The sequence below is a fragment of the Nerophis ophidion genome, linkage group LG05 (assembly GCF_033978795.1).
Source record: "Nerophis ophidion isolate RoL-2023_Sa linkage group LG05, RoL_Noph_v1.0, whole genome shotgun sequence".
NCBI lineage: Eukaryota > Metazoa > Chordata > Actinopteri > Syngnathiformes > Syngnathidae > Nerophis > Nerophis ophidion.
This window is the reverse complement of record NC_084615.1, coordinates 75,451,207-75,475,017: the sequence shown is the minus strand read 5'-3', so window position 1 is coordinate 75,475,017 and position 23,811 is coordinate 75,451,207. Positions and strand designations below refer to the sequence as shown.

Genomic DNA, 23,811 nt, shown 5'->3' with positions numbered 1-23,811 from the left:
TGTCCGACGCAGGCCTTGTGGTAAGAGTGTCCGTCCTGAGATCGTTAGGTTGTGAGTTCAAATCCCGGCTGAGTCATACCAAACACTATAAAAAATGGGACCCATTACCTCCCTGCTTGGAACTCAGCATCAGGGGGTTGGAATTGGGGGTTAAATCACCAAATGATTCCCGGGCGCGGCCACCGCGGCTGCTCACTGCTCCCCTTTGGGGATGGATCAAATGCAGAGGATGATTTCACCGCACTTAGTGTGTGTGTGACAATCATTGGCACTTTAACTTCATGCCACTCCTTCTTTCTCTCATTTTGTCCACCAAACTTTTTATGCTGTGCGTGAACAAACAAAGGTGATCTTTGTTGATATTATTGACTTGTTGGAGTGCTAATCAGGCATAGTTGGTCAATGCGTGACAGCAGGCTAATCGATGCTCAATCAATCAATCAATGTTTATTTATATAGCCCCAAATCACAAATGTCTCAAAGGACTGCACAAATCATTACGACTACAACGTCCTCGGAAGAACCCACAAAAGGGCAAGGAAAACTCACACCCAGTGGGCAGGGAGAATTCACATCCAGTGGGACGCCAGTGACAATGCTGACTATGAGAAACCTTGGAGAGGACCTCAGATGTGGGAACCCCCCCCCCCAGGGGACCGAAAGCAATGGATGTCGAGCGGGTCTAACATGATACTGTGAAAGTTCAATCCATAGTGGCTCCAACACAGCTGCGAGAGTTCAGTTCAAGCGGATCCAAGACCATGCTAACATGCTAAATAGGCTAGCTGTATGCACGTATTGCACCAGTATGCTTCATTTGTAGGTACGTATATTTGAGCTCATGCTGGCCCTGGGATGAGGTGGCGACTTGTCCAGGGTGTACCTGGACAAGTAGCTGAGATAGGCACCAGCTACCCCCGCAACCCCAAAGGGAATAAGCGGTAGAAAATGGATGGATGGATAATATTTTCCAGGAGTTATCTCATCCTGTGAGAAGCCTTCATTTTACAAATGACTTTCAATGTTGCAAAAAAGTGTAGGATGAAAAGTAAAATACACATTTCTGTCAACGAAAATTTGGGTCAGCCTTTGATAGTAGGCTAATATAGTTCATTTCATCTGACATCACATGGACAAAGGTAAGACCTTCTGGAGGAAAGTTCTGTGGTCATACGAAACTAAATATGGGATGTTCGACCACAATACCCAGCAATATTTTTGGAGGAGAAAATGTGAGGCCTTTAATCCCAGGAACACCAAACCTACCGTCAAGCATGGTGGTAGTAGTATTATGCTCTGGCCCTGTTTTGCTACCAATGGAACTGGTGCTTTACAGAGAGTAAATGGGACAAGGAAAAAGGAGGATTCCCTCCTAATTCTTCAGGACAACATAAAATCATCAGCCCGGAGGTTGGGTCTTGGGCGCGGTTGGGTGTTCCAACAGGACAATGACCCCAAACGTACGTTAAAAGTGGTAAAGGAATGGCTAAATCAGGCTAGAATTAAGGTTTTAGAATGGCCTTCCCAAAGTCCTGACCTTAACGTGTGGACAATGCTGAAGAAACAAGTCCATGTAAGAAAACTAACATATTTAGCTGAACTACACCAATTTTGTCAAGAGGTGTGGTCAAAAATTCAACCAGAAGCTTGCTAGAAGCTTGTGGATGGCTACCATCCATCTACTTATTTTCTACCGCTTATTCCCTTCGGGGGCATCGCGGGGCGCGCTGGTGCCTATCTCAGCTACAATCGGGCGGAAGGTTGGGGTACACCCTGGACAAGTTGCCACCTATTCGCAGGGTCAACACAGATAGACAGACAACATTCACCAAAATTAAAAAAAAAATGTTCTTCATGTCGACAAAGTGAAAAGCGCCTTATTGCAGTGAAATTTCCCAAGGGACGCCGGATAGTCGAACCTCGGATTCAGGAGGAACAGTGTGGTTTTCGTCCTGGTCGTGGAACTGTGGATCAGCTTTATATACTCTCGGCAGGGTTCTTGAGGGTGCATGGGAGTTTGCCCAACCAGTCTACATGTGCTTTGTGGACTTTGAGAAGGCATTCGACCGTGTCCCTCGGGAAGTCCTGTGGGGAGTGCTCAGAGAGTATGGGGTATCGGACTGTCTTATTGTGGCGGTCCGATCCCTGTATGATCAGTGTCAGAGCTTGGTCCGCATTGCTGGCAGTAAGTCGGACACGTTTCCAGTGAGGGTTGGACTCCGCCAAGGCTGTCCTTTGTCACCCATTCTGTTCATAACTTTTATGGACAGAATTTCTAGGCGCAGTCAAGGCGTTGAGGGGTTCCGGTTTGGTGACCGCAGGATTAGGTCTCTGCTTTTTGCAGATGATGTGGTCCTGATGGCTTCATCTGACCGGGATCTTCAGCTCTCGCTGGATCGGTTCGCAGCGACCGGAATGAGAATCAGCACCTCCAAGTCCGAGTCCATGGTTCTCGCCCGGAAAAGGGTGGAATGCAATCTCCGGGTTGGGTGGGAGACCCTGCCCCAAGTGGAGGAGTTCAAGTACCTAGGAGTCTTGTTCACGAGTGGGGGAAGAGTGGATCGTGAGATCGACAGGCGGATCGGTGCGGCGTCTTCAGTAATGCGGACGTTGTACCGAACTGTTGTGGTGAAGAAGGAGCTGAGCCGGAAGGCAAAGCTCTCAATTTACCGGTCGATCTACGTTCCCATCCTCACCTATGGTCATGAGCTTTGGGTCATGACCGAAAGGATAAGATCACGGGTACAAGCGGCCGAAATGAGTTTCCTCCGCCGTGTGGCGGGGCTCTCCCTTAGAGATAGGGTGAGAAGCTCTGCCATCCGGGAGGAACTCAAAGTAAAGCCGCTGCTCCTTCACATGGAGAGGAGCCAGATGAGGTGGTTCGGGCATCTGGTCAGGATGCCACCCGAACGCCTCCCTAGGGAGGTATTTAGGGCACGTCCAGCTGGTAGGAGGCCACGGGGAAGACCCAAGACACGTTGGGAAGACTATGTCTCCCGGCTGGCCTGGGAAGGCCTCGGTATCCCCTGGAAACAAAGAGACGAAGTGGCTGGGGAGAGGGAAGTCTGGGTTTCCCTGCTTAGGCTGTTGCCCCCGTGACCCGACCTCGGATAAGCGGAAGATGATGGATGGATGGACATGTAACCGAATATTAACATTGCTGTATGTATAATTTACGCTAAAAAGATCGGATTTGACAAAAAAAAAATGGAATTGGACATCTGACCCTGCAGCGTGAACATAGCCTGAAAGTGTTCAAGTGAACAAAGCAAGACATGCTTGGATGAGTTTGGTGAGGAAGAACTTGAAACATCAATGAGAAGAGTGCATGTAAGCCAGCAGGCCAACATCAGTGACCTCATAAAGGGGACAAAAATAGCCCTTTTGAAAGTCTTCCCACACATAATAGAGTATAGCTGCAAACTGAAACTTTGGTTTCATCATCTCCAGTTCCTGGATGTGTAATTCATTAGCTATGTACTGCTTCAGTCCTATTTCCTTTGTTTACGTCTAGCTTAAAGACAAGGACAGAGAATTTAAACATGCGTATTTTGCTATAAACACACATTGCTGTGGCTGCAGAATAAAACAGACATGGTTCCAAACAGAGGGCCCCGTTTGATTGATTGAACATTTTATTAGTAGATTGCACAGTTCAGTACATATTCCGTACAATTGACCACTAAATGGTAACACCCGAATAAGTTTTTCAACTTGTTTAAGTCGGGGTCCACGTAAATCAATTCATGGTACAGCAATAAGTTCCTAATGTTTCCTCTTATCTTTCTTCCTAAGTGATTTCCCAAGAGGAGTCCATTAAAATTCATGACGTGTTCTTAAACGCCCAATTTGTTCCCACCTGCTGTTCTTAAGTTTCTGAATGTCAAATGGTTAGCGCGTGCGTGTCTATCATCCTCTTATTTGCCCAATATGCAAATGTAAACACCCTTAATTCCCCATATAAGGGCACGTAAACGTAAGTTTAAGAAAGGGGGGACTGCAGCGTTCCAATGAATATTTGTCACTTGGGGCAAATAGGTCTACATGGCCATCAAATATGCGCTCCCTCCCCAGCGTACCATCTGCGGCATCTTCCAATAGCATCAAAAGTATTGTCGTTGTGTGTGTGTGTATGTGTGTGTGAGTGTGTGTGTGTGTGTGTGTGCACGCGCACGGTATTTTGAAATGTCTATATTTTGCTCATTCTATTATCTATCTATCTATCTATCTATCTATCTATCTATCTATCTATCTATCTATCTATCTATCTAGCTATCTATCTAGCTATCTATCTAGCTAGCTAGCTTATCTATCTAGCTATCCATCAATCTAGCTATCTATCTATGTATCGTTAGAGGTTGTATAGCTCGGTTGGTAGAGTGGCCGTGCCGGCAACTTGAGGGTTCCAGGTTCGATCCCCGTTTCTGCCATCCTAGTCACTGCTGTTGTGTCCCTGGGCAAGATACTTTACCCTCCTGCTCCCAGTGCCACCCCAACTGGTTTAAAATTGTAACTTACAAATTGGGTTTCACAATGTAAAGTGCTTTGAGTCACGAGAGAAAAGCGCTATATAAATATAATTCACTTCACTATATCTATCCATCTATCCATGATATTAATTCAACATTAGACAATAGAAGTAAGGGAACTTGTCACACTTAAAGGGGAACATTATTACAATTTCTGAAGGGTTGAAACCAATAAAAATCAGTTCCCAGTGGCTTATTTTATTTTTCAAAGTTTTTTTCAAAATTTTACCCATCATGGAATATCCCGAAAAAAGGCTTTAAAGTGCCTGATTTTCGCTATCTGTAAATCCACCCGTCCATTTTCCTGTGATGTCACATAGTGATGCCAATACAAACAAACATAGCGGATAGCACAGCAAGATATAGCAAGATATAGCGACATTAGCTCGGATTCAGACTCGGATTTCAGTGGTTTAAGCGATTCAACAGATTACGCATGTATTGAAACGGATGGTTGGAGTGTGGAGGCAGATAGCGAAAACGAAATTGAAGACGAAACTGAAGCTATTGAGCGAATAGCTATTGAAGCTATTCGGCGATCGCCTTCTAACCAATGATTGCATCTTTAGACTGCTGGAGCACCTTAAATCTGTCGATTGGTATGTGTTTGTTTGGCATTAAATGTGGGTGGAGGGAAAGGCTGGATGCAAATATAGCTACAAATGTACATACAGCTAGCCTAAATAGCATGTTAGCATCGATTAGCTGGCAGTCATGCCGTGAGCAAATATGTCTGATTAGCACATAAGTCAATAACGTCAACAAAACTCACCTTTGTGATTTCGTTGACTTTATCGTTGGAAATGCATCTGCTTTGAGAGTCGCAGGATTTCCACACATTCTTGCCATTTCTGCCATGTTAGCATCGATTAGCATGCCGTGCTAATGATGCACACTCCACATAAGACAACTTGAATCCGTCCCTGATCGTGTTGTTACACCCTCCGACAACACACCGACGAGGCATGATGTCTCCGAGGTACGGAAAACAGTCGAAAAAACTGAAAATAACAGAGCTGATTTGACTTGTGTGTGTAATGTGTTTGAGAAAATGGTGGATTGCTTCCCATTGTGACATCACGGGTGAAAGGTCATCGCGAACAATTGAAAGGCATTTAAATTGCTAATTCACCCTTTTAGAGTTCGGAAATTGGTTAAAAAACATATGGTCTTTTTTTCAGCAACATCAAGGTATATATTGACGCTTGCATAGGTCTGGTGATAATGTTCCCCTTTAAAGGGGAACATTATCACAATTTCAAAAGGGTTAAAAACAATAAAAATCAGTTCCCAGTGGCTTGTTTTATTTTTCGGAGTATTTTTCAAAATTTAACACCTCCCGGAATATCCCTAAGAAAAGCTTTAAAGTTCTTGATATTCGCTATTTGCGATGCGACTGTCCATTTCCCTGTGACGTCATACAGGGCTGCCAATACAAACAACATGGCGGTTACCACAGCAAGATATAGCGACATTAGCTCGGATTCAGACTCGGATTACAGCGGCTTAAGCGATTCAACAGATTACGCATGTATTGAAACAGATGGTCGGAGTATGGAGGCAGATAGTGAAAACGAAATTGAAGAAGAAATTGAAGCTATTGAGCGAATAGCTATTGACGCTATTCGGCCTTAGCATGGGTGTACCTAATGAAGTGGGCCATAGCATGGCTGCCTTATTAGCATCGCCGGTAAAATGTGCAGACCAAACGATCAGGACTTTCGCATCTTGTGACACTGGAGCAACTTAAATCCGTCGATTGGTAAGTGTTTGTTTTGCATTAAATGTGGGTATCTAGTTTCAAATGTACATACAGCTAGCGTAAATAGCATGTTAGCTTCGATTAGCGTAGCATGTTAGCATCGATTAGCTGGCAGTCATGCCGCGACCAAATATGTCTGACTAGCACATAAGTCAACAACATCAACAAAGCTCACCTTTGTGATTTCATTGACTTTATCGTTGGAAATGCATCTGCAGGTTATCCATACATCTCTGTGCCATGTCTGTCTTAGCATCGCCGGTAAAATGTGCAGACACTCTGGCACATTCAATGGGGGTCTGGCGGCAGATTTCTTGCCAGTGGTGCAACTTGAATCCCTCCTTGTTAGTGTTGTTACACCCTCCGACAACACACCGACGAGGCATGATGTCTCCAAGGTTCCAAAAAATAGTCGAAAAAACGGAAAATAACAAGAGCTGAGACCCGGTTTTTGTAATGTGAAAATGAAAATGGCGGGTGTGTTACCTCGGTGACGTCATCGCTAAAAGACCGATAAACAGAAAGGCGTTTAATTTGCCTAAATTCACCCATTTAGAGTTCGGAAATCTGTTAAAAAAATACTTGGTCTTTTTTCTGCAACATCAAGGTATATATTGATGCTTGCATAGGTTTGGTGATAATGTTCCCTTTTAAGAACAAATAGGCCACCCTAAGAGTGTTCTGGAGCACTCGTAGATTTTGTTCTTAGCTACGGACAAATCCCTGCGAAGAAAACATTGGTGAAAAAACTTCGTAAGTGGGCCTAAGAACAAAATTTGTCCTTAAGAACGGCTGCTGAATGGGGTTCTGTGCAGTAAATGGTACCATGCAGAATTCGAGCTAACGTATGATCATACCTTTCCCAGCATGTTTTTGAAAAATAGGGTCAGAGCCACATGAAGTTTCACTGTTGGACCGATCAACAAAGCAATTAACTGTAGGAGGAACATGTAGGATAAGAGCGGTGTGATTTGGTAGCATGGCGATGAAAGGGCTTAGAACCGCACTTACTATTTCCAGACAGGCTGCGTGGGTTGAAAAACGCTTTTATGCTGCAAAGGTGTGATGTTTTCAAAGCGGAGCGACATCCCTGGCGCGCATCTCACTGTCTCACTGTAAATTGCTTTAAAAATGTCAACATTTTCCTCCCCTCTATGTCCATTGTGACTCCTGCACAGTAACTTCAAAGTGAGTCGAAAGATTCAAGGATGCTGAGCAGGAGTCTTTCCTGTTATCAGGAGCGCCTCATTTAAAGCTGACTGCTACTTCGCTTTACTTCTTCGGACGCTGCTTCATTTCCACACGTTTATGCCAGCGGTTCTCAAATGGGGGTACTTGAAGTTGTGCCAAGGGGTACGTGAGATTTTTTTTAGATATTCTAAAAATAGCAGCAATTCAAAAGTCAATCAATCAATCAATCAATGTTTATTTATATAGCCCCAAATCACAAATGTCTCAAAGGACTGCACAAATCATTACGACTACAACATCCTCGGAAGAAGTCCTTCATAAATATACTTATTGAAGAGATAGATGGATAGAGGGCTTCACGGTGGCAGAGGGGTTAGTGCGTCTGCCTCACAATACGAAGTTCCTGCAGTCCTGGGTTCAAATCCAGGCTCGGGATCTTTCTGTGTGGAGTTTGCATGTTCTCCCCGTGACTGCGTGGGTTCCCTCCGGGTACTCCGGCTTCCTCCCACTTCCAAAGACATGCACCTGGGGATAAGTTGATTGGCAACACTAAATTGACCCTAGTGTGTGAATGTGAGTGTGAGTGTTGTCTGTCTATCTGTGTTGGCCCTGCGATGAGGTGGCGACTTGTCCAGGGTGTACCCTGCCTTCCGCCCGATTGTAGCTGAGATAGGCGCCAGCGCCCCCCGCGACCCCGAAAGGGAATAAGTGGTAGAAAATGGATGGATGGATAGATGGATAGATAGTAGGGCTGCAAATCTTTGGGTGTCCCACGATTCTATTCAATATCCATCCATTTCTACCGCTTATTCCCTTTTGGGGTGGCGGGGGGCGCTGGCGCCTATCTCAGCTACAATCGGGTGGAAGGCGGGGTACACCCTGGACAAGTCACCACCTCATCGCAGGGCCAACACAGATAGACGGACAACATTCACACTCACATTCACACACTAGGGCCAATTTAGTGTTGCCAATCAACCTATCCCCAGGTGCATGTCTTTGGAAGTGGGAGGAAGCCGGAGTACCCGGAAGGAACCCACGCATTCACGGGGAGAACATGCAAACTCCACACAGAAAGATCCTGAGCCTGGATTTGAACCCAGGACTGCAGGACCTTCGTATTGTGAGGCAGACGCACTAACCCCTCTCCCACCGTGAAGCCTCTATTCAATATCGATTCTTTGATTCGATAATAAATCGATTTTTTCGATTCAACGCCATTCTCGATTCAAAAACGATATTTTTCCGATTCAAAATGATTCTGCATTCATTCAATACATAGGATTTCAGCAGGATGTACCCCAGTCTGCTGACATGCTAGCACAGGGGTAGGGAACCTATGGCTCTAGAGCCAGATGTGGCTCTTTTGATGACTGCATCTGGCTCTCGGATAAATCTGAGCTGACGTTGCTTAAAACGATAAGTAATGAATAATTCCACTTGTGTTAAAATAATGTTGAAAATATAAAACATTCTCATGCATTTTTAATCCATCCGTTTTCTACCGCACCTGTTCAAGAAGTTGCGTTAATGGTAAGAAGTTATTTATTTATTATTGGTTAGTGTGGGGCTTGCCCTCCTGGGAGTTCTTCGGACCACCAAGCACCGACATGAGAGCCTGTTTCAGGGATACAATATTGTTTTATTCTTCAATAAGTCTCTCAGTTGCTTTCCAGCAATTGTATTTCCAGCCCCAACCCAGTCTCTCCTCCTGGCTGCCGCTTATAACAGAGCGACAGGTGATTAGATAACAAGGCCCAGGTGGGCCTTTCACACAACTGTACCTGATTTCGAAGCCGGTCCTGGCACATCCCAGTTCGATGCAGGCCCTCAGGCCACGCCCCCTCCAGTTAGCTTCAGAATAACAATGTTATTACAAAGAATAAGAGACCTATTATACTCTAGAAATGTTGGTCTTACTTAAAAATGCACGTGTTTAGTTGTGTTCAGTGTTAAAAAAAATATTATATGGCTCTTACGGAAATATATTTTAAAATATTTGGCTTTTTGGCTCTCTTAGCCAAAAATGTTCCCGACCCCTGTGCTAGCAGAGTAGTATATATTTTTTTCAAAGCTTTTATAATTGTAAAGGACAATGTTTTATCAACTGATTGCAATAATGTAAATTAGTTTTAACTATTAAACGAACCAAAAATATTACTTATTTTATCTTTGTGAAAACATTGGACACAGTGTGTTGTCAAGCTAATCTTTTTTTTATTTTTATAAATGTCTAATGATAATGTCAGTGAGGGATTTTAAATCACTGCTATGCTGAAAGTATAACTAATATTGATACTGTTGTTGATAATATTCATTTTTGTTTCACTACTTTTGGTTTGTTCTGTGTCGTGTTTGTGTCTCCTCTCAATTGCTCTGTTTATTGCAGTGTTGCTGGGTCAGGTTTGATTTTGGAATTGGATTGCATTGTTATGGTATTGTTGTGTATTGTTTTGTTGGATTGATTAAAAAAAAACAAAAAAACAATTTAAAAAAAAAAAGAGAATCGATTCCGAATTGCAGCCGAGTGTGAAGCGACCAGAATGAGAATCAGCACCTCCAAGTCCGAGTCCATGGTTCTCGCCCGGAAAAGGGTGGAATGCCATGTCCGGGTGGGGGAGGAGACCCTTCCCCAAGTGGAGGAGTTCAAGTACCTAGGAGTCTTGTTCACGAGTGGGGGAAGAGTGATTCGTGAGATCGACAGGCGGATCGGTGCGGCGTCTTCAGTAATGCGGACGTTGTACCGATCCGTTGTGGTGAAGAAGGAGCTGAGCCGGAAGGCAAAGCTCTCAATTTACCGGTCGATCTACGTTCCCATCCTCACCTATGGTCATGAGCTTTGGGTCATGACCGAAAGGATAAGATCACGGGTACAAGCGGCCGAAATGAGTTTCCTCCGCCGTGTGGCGGGTCTCTCCCTTAGAGATAGGGTGAGAAGCTCTGCCATCCGGGAGGAACTCAAAGTAAAGCCGCTGCTCCTTCACATCGAGAGGAGCCAGATGAGCTGGTTCGGGCATCTGGTCAGGATGCCACCCGAACGCCTCCCTAGGGAGGTGTTTAGGGCACGTCCAACCGGTAAGAGGCCACGGGGAAGACCCAGGACACGTTGGGAAGACTATGTCTCCCGGCTGGCCTGGGAACGCCTCGGGATCCCCCGGGAAGAGCTGGACGAAGTAGCTGGGGAGAGGGAAGTCTGGGTTTCCTTGCTTGGGCTGTTGCCCCCGCGACCCGACCTCGGATAAGCGGAAGATGATGGATGGATGGATGGATTTTACGGTAATGTGTTCACACATAAGTCGCTCATGAGTATAAGTCGCACCCCTGGCCAAACTATGAAAAAAACTGTGACTTATAGTCCGAAGAATACAGTACTTCTAGAAATCTTTATTTATAATTGAATCACTTGTTTATTTTTCAACAAGTTTTTAGTTATTTTTCCATCTTTTTCTCCAAATAGTTCAAGAAAGACCACTACACAATTGAATAAATCAGAAACTGATGACATAGTGCTGTATTTGACTTCTTTATCTCTTTGTTTTTCAACCAAAAATGCTTTGCTCTGATTAGGGGGTACTTGAATTAAAAAAAAATGTTCACTGAAAAAAGGTTGCATAAACCACTGGTTTATGCCACTGCATTCTGAAACGTTCATGGATGGCTGACTAAACCGATATTTTTTTTCCTCCATAGGTGGTGGCCCTGGAGAAGAACAGCCGCGGCTACCACTACATTCTGTCTAACCTTGTAAGTAACAATTGCAGGTAGAACCAGGATCCACCCAAAACTAATTAGACATTTACGTTAAAAGGCCAAACACTTGTTTTGCAATGGCGTATCAATAGCAATCTGGCCGCAAGACACCGTTGTGTATGTCCTTATAAGTGGGAATGTTCAATACAAAATAAAAGCCCTTCCGGCAATAGAAACTAGCAGTAAACACTGGCACTGGCCTGTGGAGGACGGCCATTTGCCTGCAGCCCACTCACTCGGAGAAGAGAATGTGTTTTAGTGATCCCACACTACTTTTTCCATGCAGAATACACATTCAATCCTGCAAACACAAAAACAACATCATTTTGCCTCGGAAACCAAATTATGACAGCAGGATTTCAAGGTGGTTACTTGAGATGCTTAAAGTATGTTTATGGTGTTTGTTTAGTTCCGGGGTGTCAAACTCATTTCAGATCGGGGGCCACATGGAGAAAAAAAATCTACTCCCAAGTGGGCCGGACTGGTAACATCATGGCACGATAACTTAAAAATAAAGGCAACTTCAGATTGTTCTTTTGTTTAAAAATAGAACAAGCACATTCTGAAAATGTACAATTCATTATGTTTTTTGTTTTTTTTTACACTTACATGTTGCATTTAGATGGATTAAATAGTACTTTATGTATTCCTTCAGGAAAGTTCCTTCAAGAAAATAAAAATTTTCAGCACAGTTCAATAGTATACCATCTGTTTTCGTCGACATTATTTATACTTTCTGAATAAATTGTGTGATTATGTTTATCAGTCAACGTATTGGTGTTTATTTTCAATCTATGTAGATAAAAAAAATATTAAAATCAATATTTTTTGTTAACCCCTTGTATTATGTTGGAAAAAATGACAGTGATTGTGTTGCGGGTCGTTTTGACCCGCACTGTGTAAAAGGCACTCAAAACAGTCAAGAAAACAGGTTAAACCAATAACAATTTTATTTTAGGTTATATAAACGTTTAGAAAAGTGACATAAAATACATTTTTTATTCCAATTGTATTATGTTAAGGGTCAATTTGACCCATTTCAGTTTTTGTGTTGATCAAAGTAATGGTTATCCTTTCTTTTTCTTGCTGAAATCTGGTGACTTTTCCTCATCTAGGGTCATGAACTGGTATGTAAATCTGGACACTTTGTTGTGTAGTGGAATGTTTGTGCAAAGTTCGTATAAAAAGATGATGTTGCGGGTCATTTTGACCCAGGCCCTTTAATGTGGGTAAATACCTGTTCAGATCCAAAAATAAACATGTCTCCTTGATGTAATTTTTACTTTGATGTACAATTGTTTGTATTTTGATTGTCTCTGAGACCCAGAGCCAGGTGTGTGAAGAGAGGGAACTTGTCCTTGTCTCCCCAGATGTCATCCTTCTGGAGCTCATTTTTGGTGAGTTTGTCAAAGAGATGACATGAGAACAGTGACAAGGACAAGTGTGAGAAAGTTCCCTCTCTTCACACACCTGGCTCTGGGTCTCAGAGGCAATCAAAATACAAACAATTGTACATCAAAGTAAAAAGTACATCAAAGAGACTTGTTTATTTTGGCTATTTACCCACATTAAAGTGTCTGGGTCAAAATGACCCACAACATCATCTTTGTATACAAACTTTGCAAGACATTCCACTACACAACAAAGTGTCCAGATTTTACACACCAGTTCACGACCCTAGATGAGGAAAAGTCACCAAATTTCAGCAAGAAAAAGAAAGGATAACCAGTACTTTGATAAACACAAAAACTGAAATGGGTCAAATTGACCCTCAACATAATATTATAGATAAACAATGTATTTAATTATCTGCGAAACATATTATTTCAAAACAAATAATCCAATTGTAGACTGTAAAAATTGACGATAGATTTTACGGTTATATTCCGCCAACTTAGTTTTTTACTGTAAAATCTACTTAGGTACTTCATTATTCCATATACAGTAAGACACTAAAACATTAAAAAACAAAACATTAAAACAACACGTTTTACAGTAAAAAAAAAACAAAAAAACATTGGCTCTAATACCGCTAAAAGAGTGGTATTGTTTTTCCATGTATTCCATTTTTTTATATGCTGTAAAAAACAACAACACTGCTTTTACTGTAAAATTTTGGTGACAGAACTGCAAGTTTTCAAAATAACATTATTATATATTTTTACAGCTTATTTAAAAAAATATTGTTAATCTATTTTATATATATATATAAATCTCTTGATGATTGAAGGAACCCCTCACTCATGAAACAGTTCTGTAGAGATGAAGTAGTCGTGATTTTTTCCACACATACATATTGCGCTCTACCACGGTATCGAGCACTATTCTCTGGATAATCCAATCAAGACACATATATATATATATATATATATATATATATATATATATATATATATATATATATATATATAGGTTGTTTGTACTAAAATACAAAAATGGGCCCAAGTGTGTGAATGTTGTCTATCTGTGTTGGCCCTGTGATGAGGTGGCGACTTGTCCTGAGTGTAGACCGCCTTCCGCCCAAATATCACTGAGATAGTCTCCAGTACCCCCCCGCCAGGGACAAGCCGTAGAAAATGCATGGATGAAAATTACAGGATGCTATTTAAGTCATTTGCTCATTTTCCTTGACTGGTGCACTAACATCATGTGGTTTATTTTTTTTTACATCACCTACAAATATACAAATAATTGCTATTGTGACATCTAGTGGACACATTTAGAACAACAGTTTCTTTCTTTCAAAAATGTTGGCTCATTTTTACACTTAGCAAACTCATCCCGCTGGGCCAGATAAGACCTGTTTGCGGGCCTGATCTGCCCTGACCGGGCTGTAAGTTTGACACCTCTGGTTTATTTCGAACATGCACACATTTACAATATAATACATCACATATGTCCAGTTTCTCATTACAACATGTCCGAACGGAAGTAGGAGGAAGCAGAGCTTTTATAATTATTCCCGGCCCTTTTTGTATCATAGCACACATTTGTTTGTGCTCAAATTGCAACACAACAGTAAATAAATACATCCATCCATCCATTTCCTACCGCTTGTCCCTTCTGGACAAGTCGCCACCTCATCACAGGGCCAACACAGATAGACAACATTCACACTCACATTCACACACTAGGGCCCATTTTTCTATTGACAAACAATCTGTAAATATATATATGTATATATATATATATATATATATATATATATATATATATATATATATATATATATATATATGTATGTATATATGTATATATATATATATGTATGTATGTATGTATATATGTATATATATGTATGTATGTATATATATATATAAATATGTATATGTATGTATGTATGTGTATATATCATATATATATATATATATATATATGTATATATATATATATATAAATATGTATATATATATGTGTATATATATATATACATATATATATATATATATATATATATACATATATATATATATATATACATATATATAATTTTTTTACATAAGCTGTAAAAAATATATAAAACTGTTACTTTGAAAACTGGCAGCTCAGTCACCAAAATTTTACAGTAAAAGCAGTGTTTTGTTTTTTTACAGCATATAAAAAAATGTAATACATGGAAAAACAATACCCCTTTTTTAGCGGTTTTAGAGCTGCCGTTTTTGTGTTGTTGTTTTTTTTACTGTAAAATCTTTTTGTTTTAATTTTTTTTGTTTGTTTGTTTTAATGTTTTAGTGTATTACTGTATGTGGAATAAAGAAATACCAAAGTGGATTTTATGGTAAAATGTAACCAAAAAATCTATTGTCAATTGGATTATTTGTTTTGAAATAATAAGTCAAGCAGATATTTAAATACAGTATTTATCTTTATTTCAACAAAAAAATGTATTTTGATATTATTTTTTTATCTTGATAGATTGTAAATTAACACCAATGAGTTGACTGATGAACATAATCACACAATTTATTCAGAAAGTATAAACAGCGTAGACGAAAACAGATTTAATACTATTAAACGCAACATGTAAGTGTAAAAAAAACAACAACATAATAATTTGTACATTTTCAGAATGTGCTTGTTCTACGTTTGTGAAGCAGTGTTAATTTTGACAGCAAAATTTGATTTAGTTTTCGTCATAGTCTTTTAACTAAAATGTAATTTAGTTTTAGTCATAATTTAGTTATTTAAATTGTTTTAGTTTTAGTCTAGTTTTAGTTGACGAAATATCATAAGATTACAGTCGATGAAAACTACAGTAGATTTAGTCGACTAAAGGGTAATATGTAAACTTTCCCTTCAATTTCTGAAAGTCAAAGCAAAACAGTGGAAAAATCACCGATACAAGTCGTATTTTGATGAAAATCATGTCTCAAGTTTAGTATTTCACGAGTAAGCCGTGTAATAAACGGGATAACGTCGAGTGAGTTGTATGTTGTGGAAAATGCTTACTTGTGTGTGGATTTCGGGGTGATTGGACTGTAAATGTCGCTTCAAGTTTGTTGTGTTTTTCCCCGTAATTTCTTACACTGCGTCTTGTCATCTTTGACGTCAAATATAAAATGTCCCCATATGTCCTCTCTCCTCTTCCTCCCCGGCGTTGACATGTTGTCTTCTGCAGTCAGTCTCAAACGCAAACTACGTTTACGTAACTTCCTTACCACGTCGCTCTGATTGGTTCTCTTCCCAACTCCTCCCGCCTCTTCCTAACCAAATGACTTCCGATTGGATCTCGTCTCTGGCAGACATTTTTGTCTCGTTTTTATTCGTCAATACAACTCGTCATCGTCTTAGTCCGCGTAAATTATTTTTTATTTAGTTATTGTCTTGTTTTAGTCCAAAAAAAAAGGTTGTTGACGATAACTATGACGGACATTTTTCGTCAACAAAATTAACACTGCTGTAAAGTTGTCTTCATTTTTAAATTATCGTGCCGTGATGTTACCAGTCCGGCCCACTTGGGAGTAGATTTTTTTCTCCATGTGGCCAACACAGATAGACAAATAACATTCACACTCAAATCCACACACTAGGGCCAATTTATTGTTGCATACATGAGTAAATAAATAAATAGGAGTAACTAATCAATGATGAAACACATCAATCAATCAATCAATCAATGTTTATTTATATAGCCCCAAATCACAAATGTCTCAAAGGACTGCACAAATCATTATGACTACAACATCCTCGGAAGAACCCACAAAAGGGCAAGGAAAACTCACACCCAGTGGGCAGGGAGAATTCACATCCAGTGGGACGCCAGTGACAATGCTGACTATGAGAAACCTTGGAGAGGACCTCAGATGTGGGGAACTCCCCCCCCCCCCCTCCTCCTCTAGGGGACCGAAAGCAATGGATGTCGAGCGGGTCTAACATGATACTGTGAAAGTTCAATCCATACTGGCTCCAACACAGCCGCGAGAGTTCAGTTCAAGCGGATCCAAGACAGCAGCGAGAGTCCCGTCCACAGGAGACCATCTCAAGCGGAGGCGGGTCAGCAGCGTAGAGATGTCCCCAACCGATACAGGCGAGCGGTCCATCCTGGGTCCCGACGAGCGGTCCATCATGGGTCTCGACTCTGGACAGCCAGTATTTCATCCATGGTTATCGGACCGGACCCCCTCCACAAGGGAGGGGGGGACATAGGGGAAAGAAAAGAAGCGGCAGATCAACTGGTCTAAAAAGGAGGTCTATTTAAAGGCTAAAGTATACAGATGAGTTTTAAGGTGAGACTTAAATGCTTCTACTGAGGTAGCATCTCGAACTGTTACCGGGAGGGTATTCCAGAGTACTGGAGCCCGAACGGAAAACGCTCTATAGCCCGCAGACTTTTTTTGGGCTCTAGGAATCACTAATAAGCCGTATGTTACTAATTTTACAAGCAACTAATTAATGGTGAATATGTGTTCCCCATACATAAATAAACAATTGGTAACACTTTAGTATAAGAACATATTCCCCATTAATTATTTGCTAATTTAAGTAACAAAGACTTAATTTACATTTATCTGGACACTAGGGCAGGGGTAGGGAACCTATGGCTCTAGAGCCAGATGTGGCTCTTTCGATGACTGCATCTGGCTCTCTGATAAATCTGAGGTGACACTGCTTAACACGATAAGTAATGAATAATTCCACTTGTAATTAAAGTGTTAAAATAACGATCAAAATAGAAAACATGCTCATGCATTAGAATCCATCCGTCTTTTTTCTACCGCACTTGTTTAAGAAGTTGCATTAAGGGTAAGAAGTGATTTATTTATTATGGGTTAGTTTAGGGCTTGCTCCCCTGGGGGTTCTTCAGACCACCAAGCACCGACATGAGAGCCTGTTTCAAGGTTACAATATTTTTTTTATTTTTTCAAATAAGTCTATCAGTTGGTTTCCAGCAATTGTCTTTTTCTTTCGTTCTCGCTCGTGCTCTGGCTCCAGCTCCAACCCCGTTTCTACTCCTGGCTGCTGCTTCTAAACAGAGCGACCGGGAATGAAATAACAAGGCCCAGGTGGGCCATCTACGCACCTTTCGCTGATTTCGAGGCAGGTCCTGGAAACACCCTTGCTTCGCTGCAGGTCCCCAGGCCACGCCCCCTCCACAGTTAGCTTTAGTTTAGGGCTTGCTCTCCTGGGGGTTCTTCAGACCACCAAGCACCGACATGACAGCCTGTTTCAGGGTTACAATATTTTTTTTATTTTTCAAATAAGTCTCTCAGTTGGTTTCCAGCAATTGTCTTTTTCTTTCGTTCTCGCTCGTGCTCTAGCTCCAGCTCCAACCCCGTTTCTACTCCTGGCTGCTGCTTCTAAACAGAGCGACAGGGAATGAAATAACAAGGCCCAGGTGGGCCATCCACGCACTTTTTGCTGATTTCAAGGCTGGTCCTGGCAACACCCCTGCTTCGCTGCAGGCCTGCAGGCCACGCCCCCTCCACAGTTAGCTTCAGAATAACAATGTTATTACAAAGAATAAGAGGCCTGTTATACTCTAGAAATGTTGGTCTTACCTAAAAATGCACACGTTTGTGTTCAGTGTTAAAAAATGTTTTATGGCTCTTACGGAAGTACATTATAAAATATTTGGATTCTTAGCTCTCGCAGCCAAAAAGGTTCCCGACCCCTGCACTAGAGGAACATATAAGGGTTAGGGTTACTAATCAGCAATAATTCTGAGGTTTTTGAGGGAAGACTCTTAGTTAATGGCTTACTGGTTGTATAATAAGGCCATGCAGAATAAGGCATTAATAAGTACTTCATAATGACTAATTAAGAGCCAATATGTTACTAATTTTATAAGCAACTAATTAATGGTGAATATGTGTTCCTCATACTATAGTGTTGCCAAACAATGAATACAATTCTGATAACTAAATAGTGGAGTGATTTATAGAGATGGATGAGATGCATCCATCCATCCATCCATCCATCATCTTCCGCTTATCCGAGGTCGGGTCGCGGGGGCAACAGCCTAAGCAGGGAAACCCAGACTTCCCTCTCCCCAGCCACTTCGTCTAGCTCTTCCCGGGGGATCCCGAGGCGTTCCCAGGCCAGCTGGGAGACATAGTCTTCCCAACGTGTCCTGGGTCTTCCCCGTTGCCTCCTACCGGTTGGACGTGCCCTAAACACCTCCCTAGGGAGGCGTTCGGGTGGCATCCTGACCAGATGCCCGAACCACCTCATCTGGCTCCTCTCGATGTGAAGGAGCAGCGGCTTCACTTTGAGTTCCTCCCGGATGGCAGAGCTTCTCACCCTATCTCTAAGGGAGAGCCCCGCCACACGGCGGAGGAAACTCATTTCGGCCGCTTGTACCCGTGATCTTATCCTTTCGGTCATGACCCAAAGCTCATGACCATAGGTGAGGATGGGAACGTAGATCGACCGGTAAATTGAGAGCTTTGCCTTCCGGCTCAGCTCCTTCTTCACCACAACGGATCGGTACAACGTCCGCATTACTGAAGACGCCGCACCGATCCGCCTGTCGATCTCACGATCCACTCTTCCCTCACTCGTGAACAAGACTCCTAGGTAGTTGAACTCCTCCACTTGGGGCAGGGTCTCCTCCCCAACCCGGAGATGGCATTCCACCCTTTTCCGGGCGAGAACCATGGACTCGGATTTGGAGGTGCTGATTCTCATTCCGGTCGCTTCACACTCGGCTGCGAACCGATCCAGTAAGAGCTGAAGATCCCGGTCAGATGAAGCCATCAGGACCACATCATCTGCAAAAAGCAGAGACCTAATCCTGCGGTCACCAAACCGGAACCCCTCAACGCCTTGACTGCGCCTAGAAATTCTGTCCATAAAAGTTATGAACAGAATCGGTGACAAAGGACAGCCTTCCCTCACTGGAAATTTGTCCGACTTACTGCCGGCAATGCGGACCAAGCTCTGACACTGATCATACAGGGAGCGGACCGCCACAATAAGACAGTCCGATACCCCATACTCTCTGAGCACTCCCCACAGGACTTCCCGAGGGACACGGTCGAATGCCTTCTCCAAGTCCACAAAGCACATGTAGACTGGTTGGGCAAACTCCCATGCACCCTCAAGAACCCTGCCGAGAGTATAGAGCTGGTCCACAGTTCCACGACCAGGGCGAAAACCACACTGTTCCTCCTGAATCCGAGGTTCGACTATCCGACGTAGCCTCCTCTCCAGTACACCTGAATAAACCTTACCGGGAAGGCTGAGGAGTGTGATCCAATGGATGAGATGCAAATTAATTTAAAAAACATGCACCTGGGGATAGGTTGATTGGCAACACTAAATTGGCCCTAGTGTGTGAATGTGAGTGTGAATGTTGTCTGTCTATCTGTGTTGGCCCTGCGATGAGGTGGCCACTTGTCCAGGGTGTACACCGCCTTCCGCCCGACAAGCGGCAGAAAATGGATGGATGGCATTTAAAATATTCCAACACATACCATTAAGTTAAGTGTCCACTGGGAAGTTGTTTATCCGACTTCAGGTTGCACCGCAAACTTTAAAGGGAAACATTTGCTTGAGTGTAATAGCAAACACATGTTGCCGTCACCCAGCCTGCGGCACGATGTTCTTAATAAAAATGCACGTTGCTCACTGCCAAAATACAGCTAATATTTTTTGTAGTGTTTCGCCTCAGGCTTTATTAAAAAAAAGAAAGAAAAAAAACCTCAAAGAAATGCGAGTTACACAAGTTTTCACTAACCCCATTTCCCCCTCTGTCTCGTCTCAGGGATTTTCTAATGTAAGTTTGGACAAAGTCTTTGCCGGAGGAGCCAACATTTCAGGGTTTCAGATAGTCAACCCCGAGAACCCCATTGTGCAGCAGTTTATGCAGCGCTGGGAGCGGCTAGATGAAAGAGAATTCCCAGAAGCCCGGAACGCTCCTCTGAAGGTACTTTGATTGCAAGGCCTTTCACTGTGCATGCAAAGTAAGATGATCGTTTCCTCTGAAGTTATCTCCATCGCTTCCCCCCCCTCTCTGCTCCCATCCCCTGTTTGCCTTTGTCATGCTGCCTTCATCCCACTCTCCACTTCCAACAAACTTTGCACCGCTGCCCAACAATCAATATATCGATAGGCGGCGCAAGGCAAGGTTATATCTCGGCTTCAATTTACATCTAATTAAACAATGATCAAGAAAGAAATGGATTTTGAATGGCATTTAATTAGATTTGGTCATGCTGCAGTGGTCCAAAAAAAACAAGTTGGCCAAGCCGTCGCTGGTGAAAAGGTCAGACTGTGTTAAAAGGGAGATAAAAAAACCCCGCATTGATGCACTGGGCTTATGCAAATGAGGGACTAAAAGTTTGAAAGAGGTGATGTCCACAAGAAAAGTTCTAATCAAATCCGTCTAATTGAATTGCTGAGATAAATGTGCTGTTCTTATGTACTACTCTTCTGACTTCAGGGTACTCAAAGCCCTTCTAATGTGTCCCGAGATGCGCCATCGGCGTCATGAACAACTAGGCACTCAAAGTCTTCCTCAAGGACACCTTGATAGGATTTAGCAGACTCTGGAGTCGAACCAGCAGTCTACCGGTTTGGTCACCAGGGACTCAAGAGACACTGACACAATCTCAAATGATTTAGAACCAGTTAAGGCTTGTCTGTCTATCTGTGTTGCCATGAGGTGGTGACTTGTCCAGGGTGTACGACGCCTTCCGATCAAGTGCAGCTGGGATAGGTTCCAGCCCCCCAACCCCCACTACCCTGAGAAGAACAAGCGTGTTTGGGTTGGGGTTGGGGTTGGGGTTAGGGTTAGGGGTTGGGGCTGGGATAGGGTTAGAGTTAGGTTTAGGGCTAAGAGTTGGGGTTGGGGTTAAGTTTAGGGTTGGGGTTAAGATTAAGGTTAGGCATAAAGAACGAGAGTTGGTTAGGGTTAGGGCTAAAAGTTGGGGTTAGGGTTGGGGTTAAGATTAAGGTTAGGCATAAAGGACGAGAGTTGGTTAGGGTTAGGGCTAAGAGTTGGGGTTGGGGTTAAGTTTAGGGTTGGGGTTAAGATTATGGTTAGGCATAAAGATCGAGAGTTGATTAGGGTCAGGGCTAAGGGTTGGGTTCGGGTTGGGGTTGGTGTTAGTGTTAGTGTTAGAGTTAGGGTTTGGGTTAGGCATAAAGAAAAAGAGTCGGTTAAGGTTAGGCATAAGAACGAGAGTTGGTTAGGGTTAGGCATAAAGAAATAGAGTTGGTTAGGGTTAGGCATAAAGAACGAGAGTTGGTTAGGGTCAGGGCTAAGAGTTGGGTTAGGGTTAGGGTTAGGGTTGGGGTTAAGATTAGGGTTAGGCATAAAGGTCGAGAGTTGATAAGGGTCAGGGCTAAGGGTTGGGGTGGGGTTAGGGTTAAGGTTAGGGTTGGGGTTAGTGTTAGTGTTAGAGTCAGGGTTTGGGTTAGGCATAAAGAAAAAGAGTTGGTTAATGTTAGGCATAAGAACGAGAGTTGGTTAGGGTTAGGGCTAAGAGTTGGGGTTAGGGTTAAGGTTAGGGTTGGGGTTAAGATTAGGGTTAGGCATAAAGATCGAGAGTTGATTAGGGTTAGGGCTAAGGGTTGAGGTGGGGTTAGGGTTAAGGTTAGGGTTGGGGTTGGGGTTAGTGTTAGAGTCAGGGTTTGGGTTAGGCATAAAGAAAAAGAGTCGGTTAATGTTAGGCATAAGAACGAGAGTTGGTTAGGGTTAGGGCTAAGAGTTGGGGTTAGGGTTAAGGTTAGGGTTGGGGTTAAGATTAGGGTTAGGCATAAAGATCGAGAGTTGATTAGGGTCAGGGCTAAGGGTTGGGGTGGGGTTAGGGTTAAGGTTAGGGTTGGGGTTGGGGTTAGTGTTAGTGTTAGAGTCAGGGTTAGTGTTAGGCATAAAGAAAAACAGTTGGTTAAAGTTAGGCATAAAGGACGAGAGTTGGTTAGGGTTAGGGCTAAGAGTTGGGGTTAGGGTTAAGGTTAGGGTTGGGGTTAAGATTAAGGTTAGGCATAAAGAACGAGAGTTGGTTAGGGTTAGGGCTAAAAGTTGGGGTTAGGGTTGGGGTTAAGATTAAGGTTAGGCATAAAGGACGAGAGTTGGTTAGGGTTAGGGCTAAGAGTTGGGGTTGGGGTTAAGTTTAGGGTTGGGGTTAAGATTATGGTTAGGCATAAAGATCGAGAGTTGATTAGGGTCAGGGCTAAGGGTTGGGTTCGGGTTGGGGTTGGTGTTAGTGTTAGTGTTAGAGTTAGGGTTTGGGTTAGGCATAAAGAAAAAGAGTCGGTTAAGGTTAGGCATAAGAACGAGAGTTGGTTAGGGTTAGGCATAAAGAAATAGAGTTGGTTAGGGTTAGGCATAAAGAACGAGAGTTGGTTAGGGTCAGGGCTAAGAGTTGGGTTAGGGTTAGGGTTAGGGTTGGGGTTAAGATTAGGGTTAGGCATAAAGGTCGAGAGTTGATAAGGGTCAGGGCTAAGGGTTGGGGTGGGGTTAGGGTTAAGGTTAGGGTTGGGGTTAGTGTTAGTGTTAGAGTCAGGGTTTGGGTTAGGCATAAAGAAAAAGAGTTGGTTAATGTTAGGCATAAGAACGAGAGTTGGTTAGGGTTAGGGCTAAGAGTTGGGGTTAGGGTTAAGGTTAGGGTTGGGGTTAAGATTAGGGTTAGGCATAAAGATCGAGAGTTGATTAGGGTCAGGGCTAAGGGTTGGGGTGGGGTTAGGGTTAAGGTTAGGGTTGGGGTTGGGGTTAGTGTTAGTGTTAGAGTCAGGGTTAGTGTTAGGCATAAAGAAAAACAGTTGGTTAAAGTTAGGCATAAAGGACGAGAGTTGGTTAGGGTTAGGGCTAAGAGTTGGGGTTAGGGTTAAGGTTAGGGTTGGGGTTAAGATTAGGGTTAGGCATAAAGATCGAGAGTTGATTAGGTTCAGGGCTAAGGGTTGGGGTGGGGTTAGGGTTAAGGTTAGGGTTGGGGTTAGTGCTAGTGTTAGAGTCAGGGTTTGGGTTAGGGTTAGACTAGGTTTAGGGTTGGGTAAATTGATAAAGGTGTAAATAAAACTGTTTGCATCTGGACTTACAGTGACTATAGCAGAGTAAATGGAGTTGAAAAAAGCGAAGAGAGAAAGAGAGAAAAAAAAAACCCTAAAACAAAATGAATGGATACATTTCAAAGT

At 42.7% G+C, this 23,811-nt stretch overlaps 1 protein-coding gene across 4 annotated transcripts in view; it reads left to right on the top strand.

Annotated features, from left to right (window-relative positions):
- The window catches only part of gria3b (glutamate receptor, ionotropic, AMPA 3b), a 420,593-nt gene that overhangs the window by 268,053 nt on the left and 128,729 nt on the right, over positions 1-23,811 (top strand). For all 4 annotated transcript variants that reach the window (XR_009806959.1, XM_061901989.1, XM_061901988.1 and 1 more), the window contains 2 exons: positions 11,173-11,226; positions 20,438-20,599. Coding sequence is in view for 3 of the 4 variants with exons in the window: in XM_061901989.1 (XP_061757973.1) it covers positions 11,173-11,226; positions 20,438-20,599 (216 nt within the window). In the remaining variant the exon portion in view is untranslated. The remainder of the gene's footprint in view (positions 1-11,172; positions 11,227-20,437; positions 20,600-23,811) is intronic.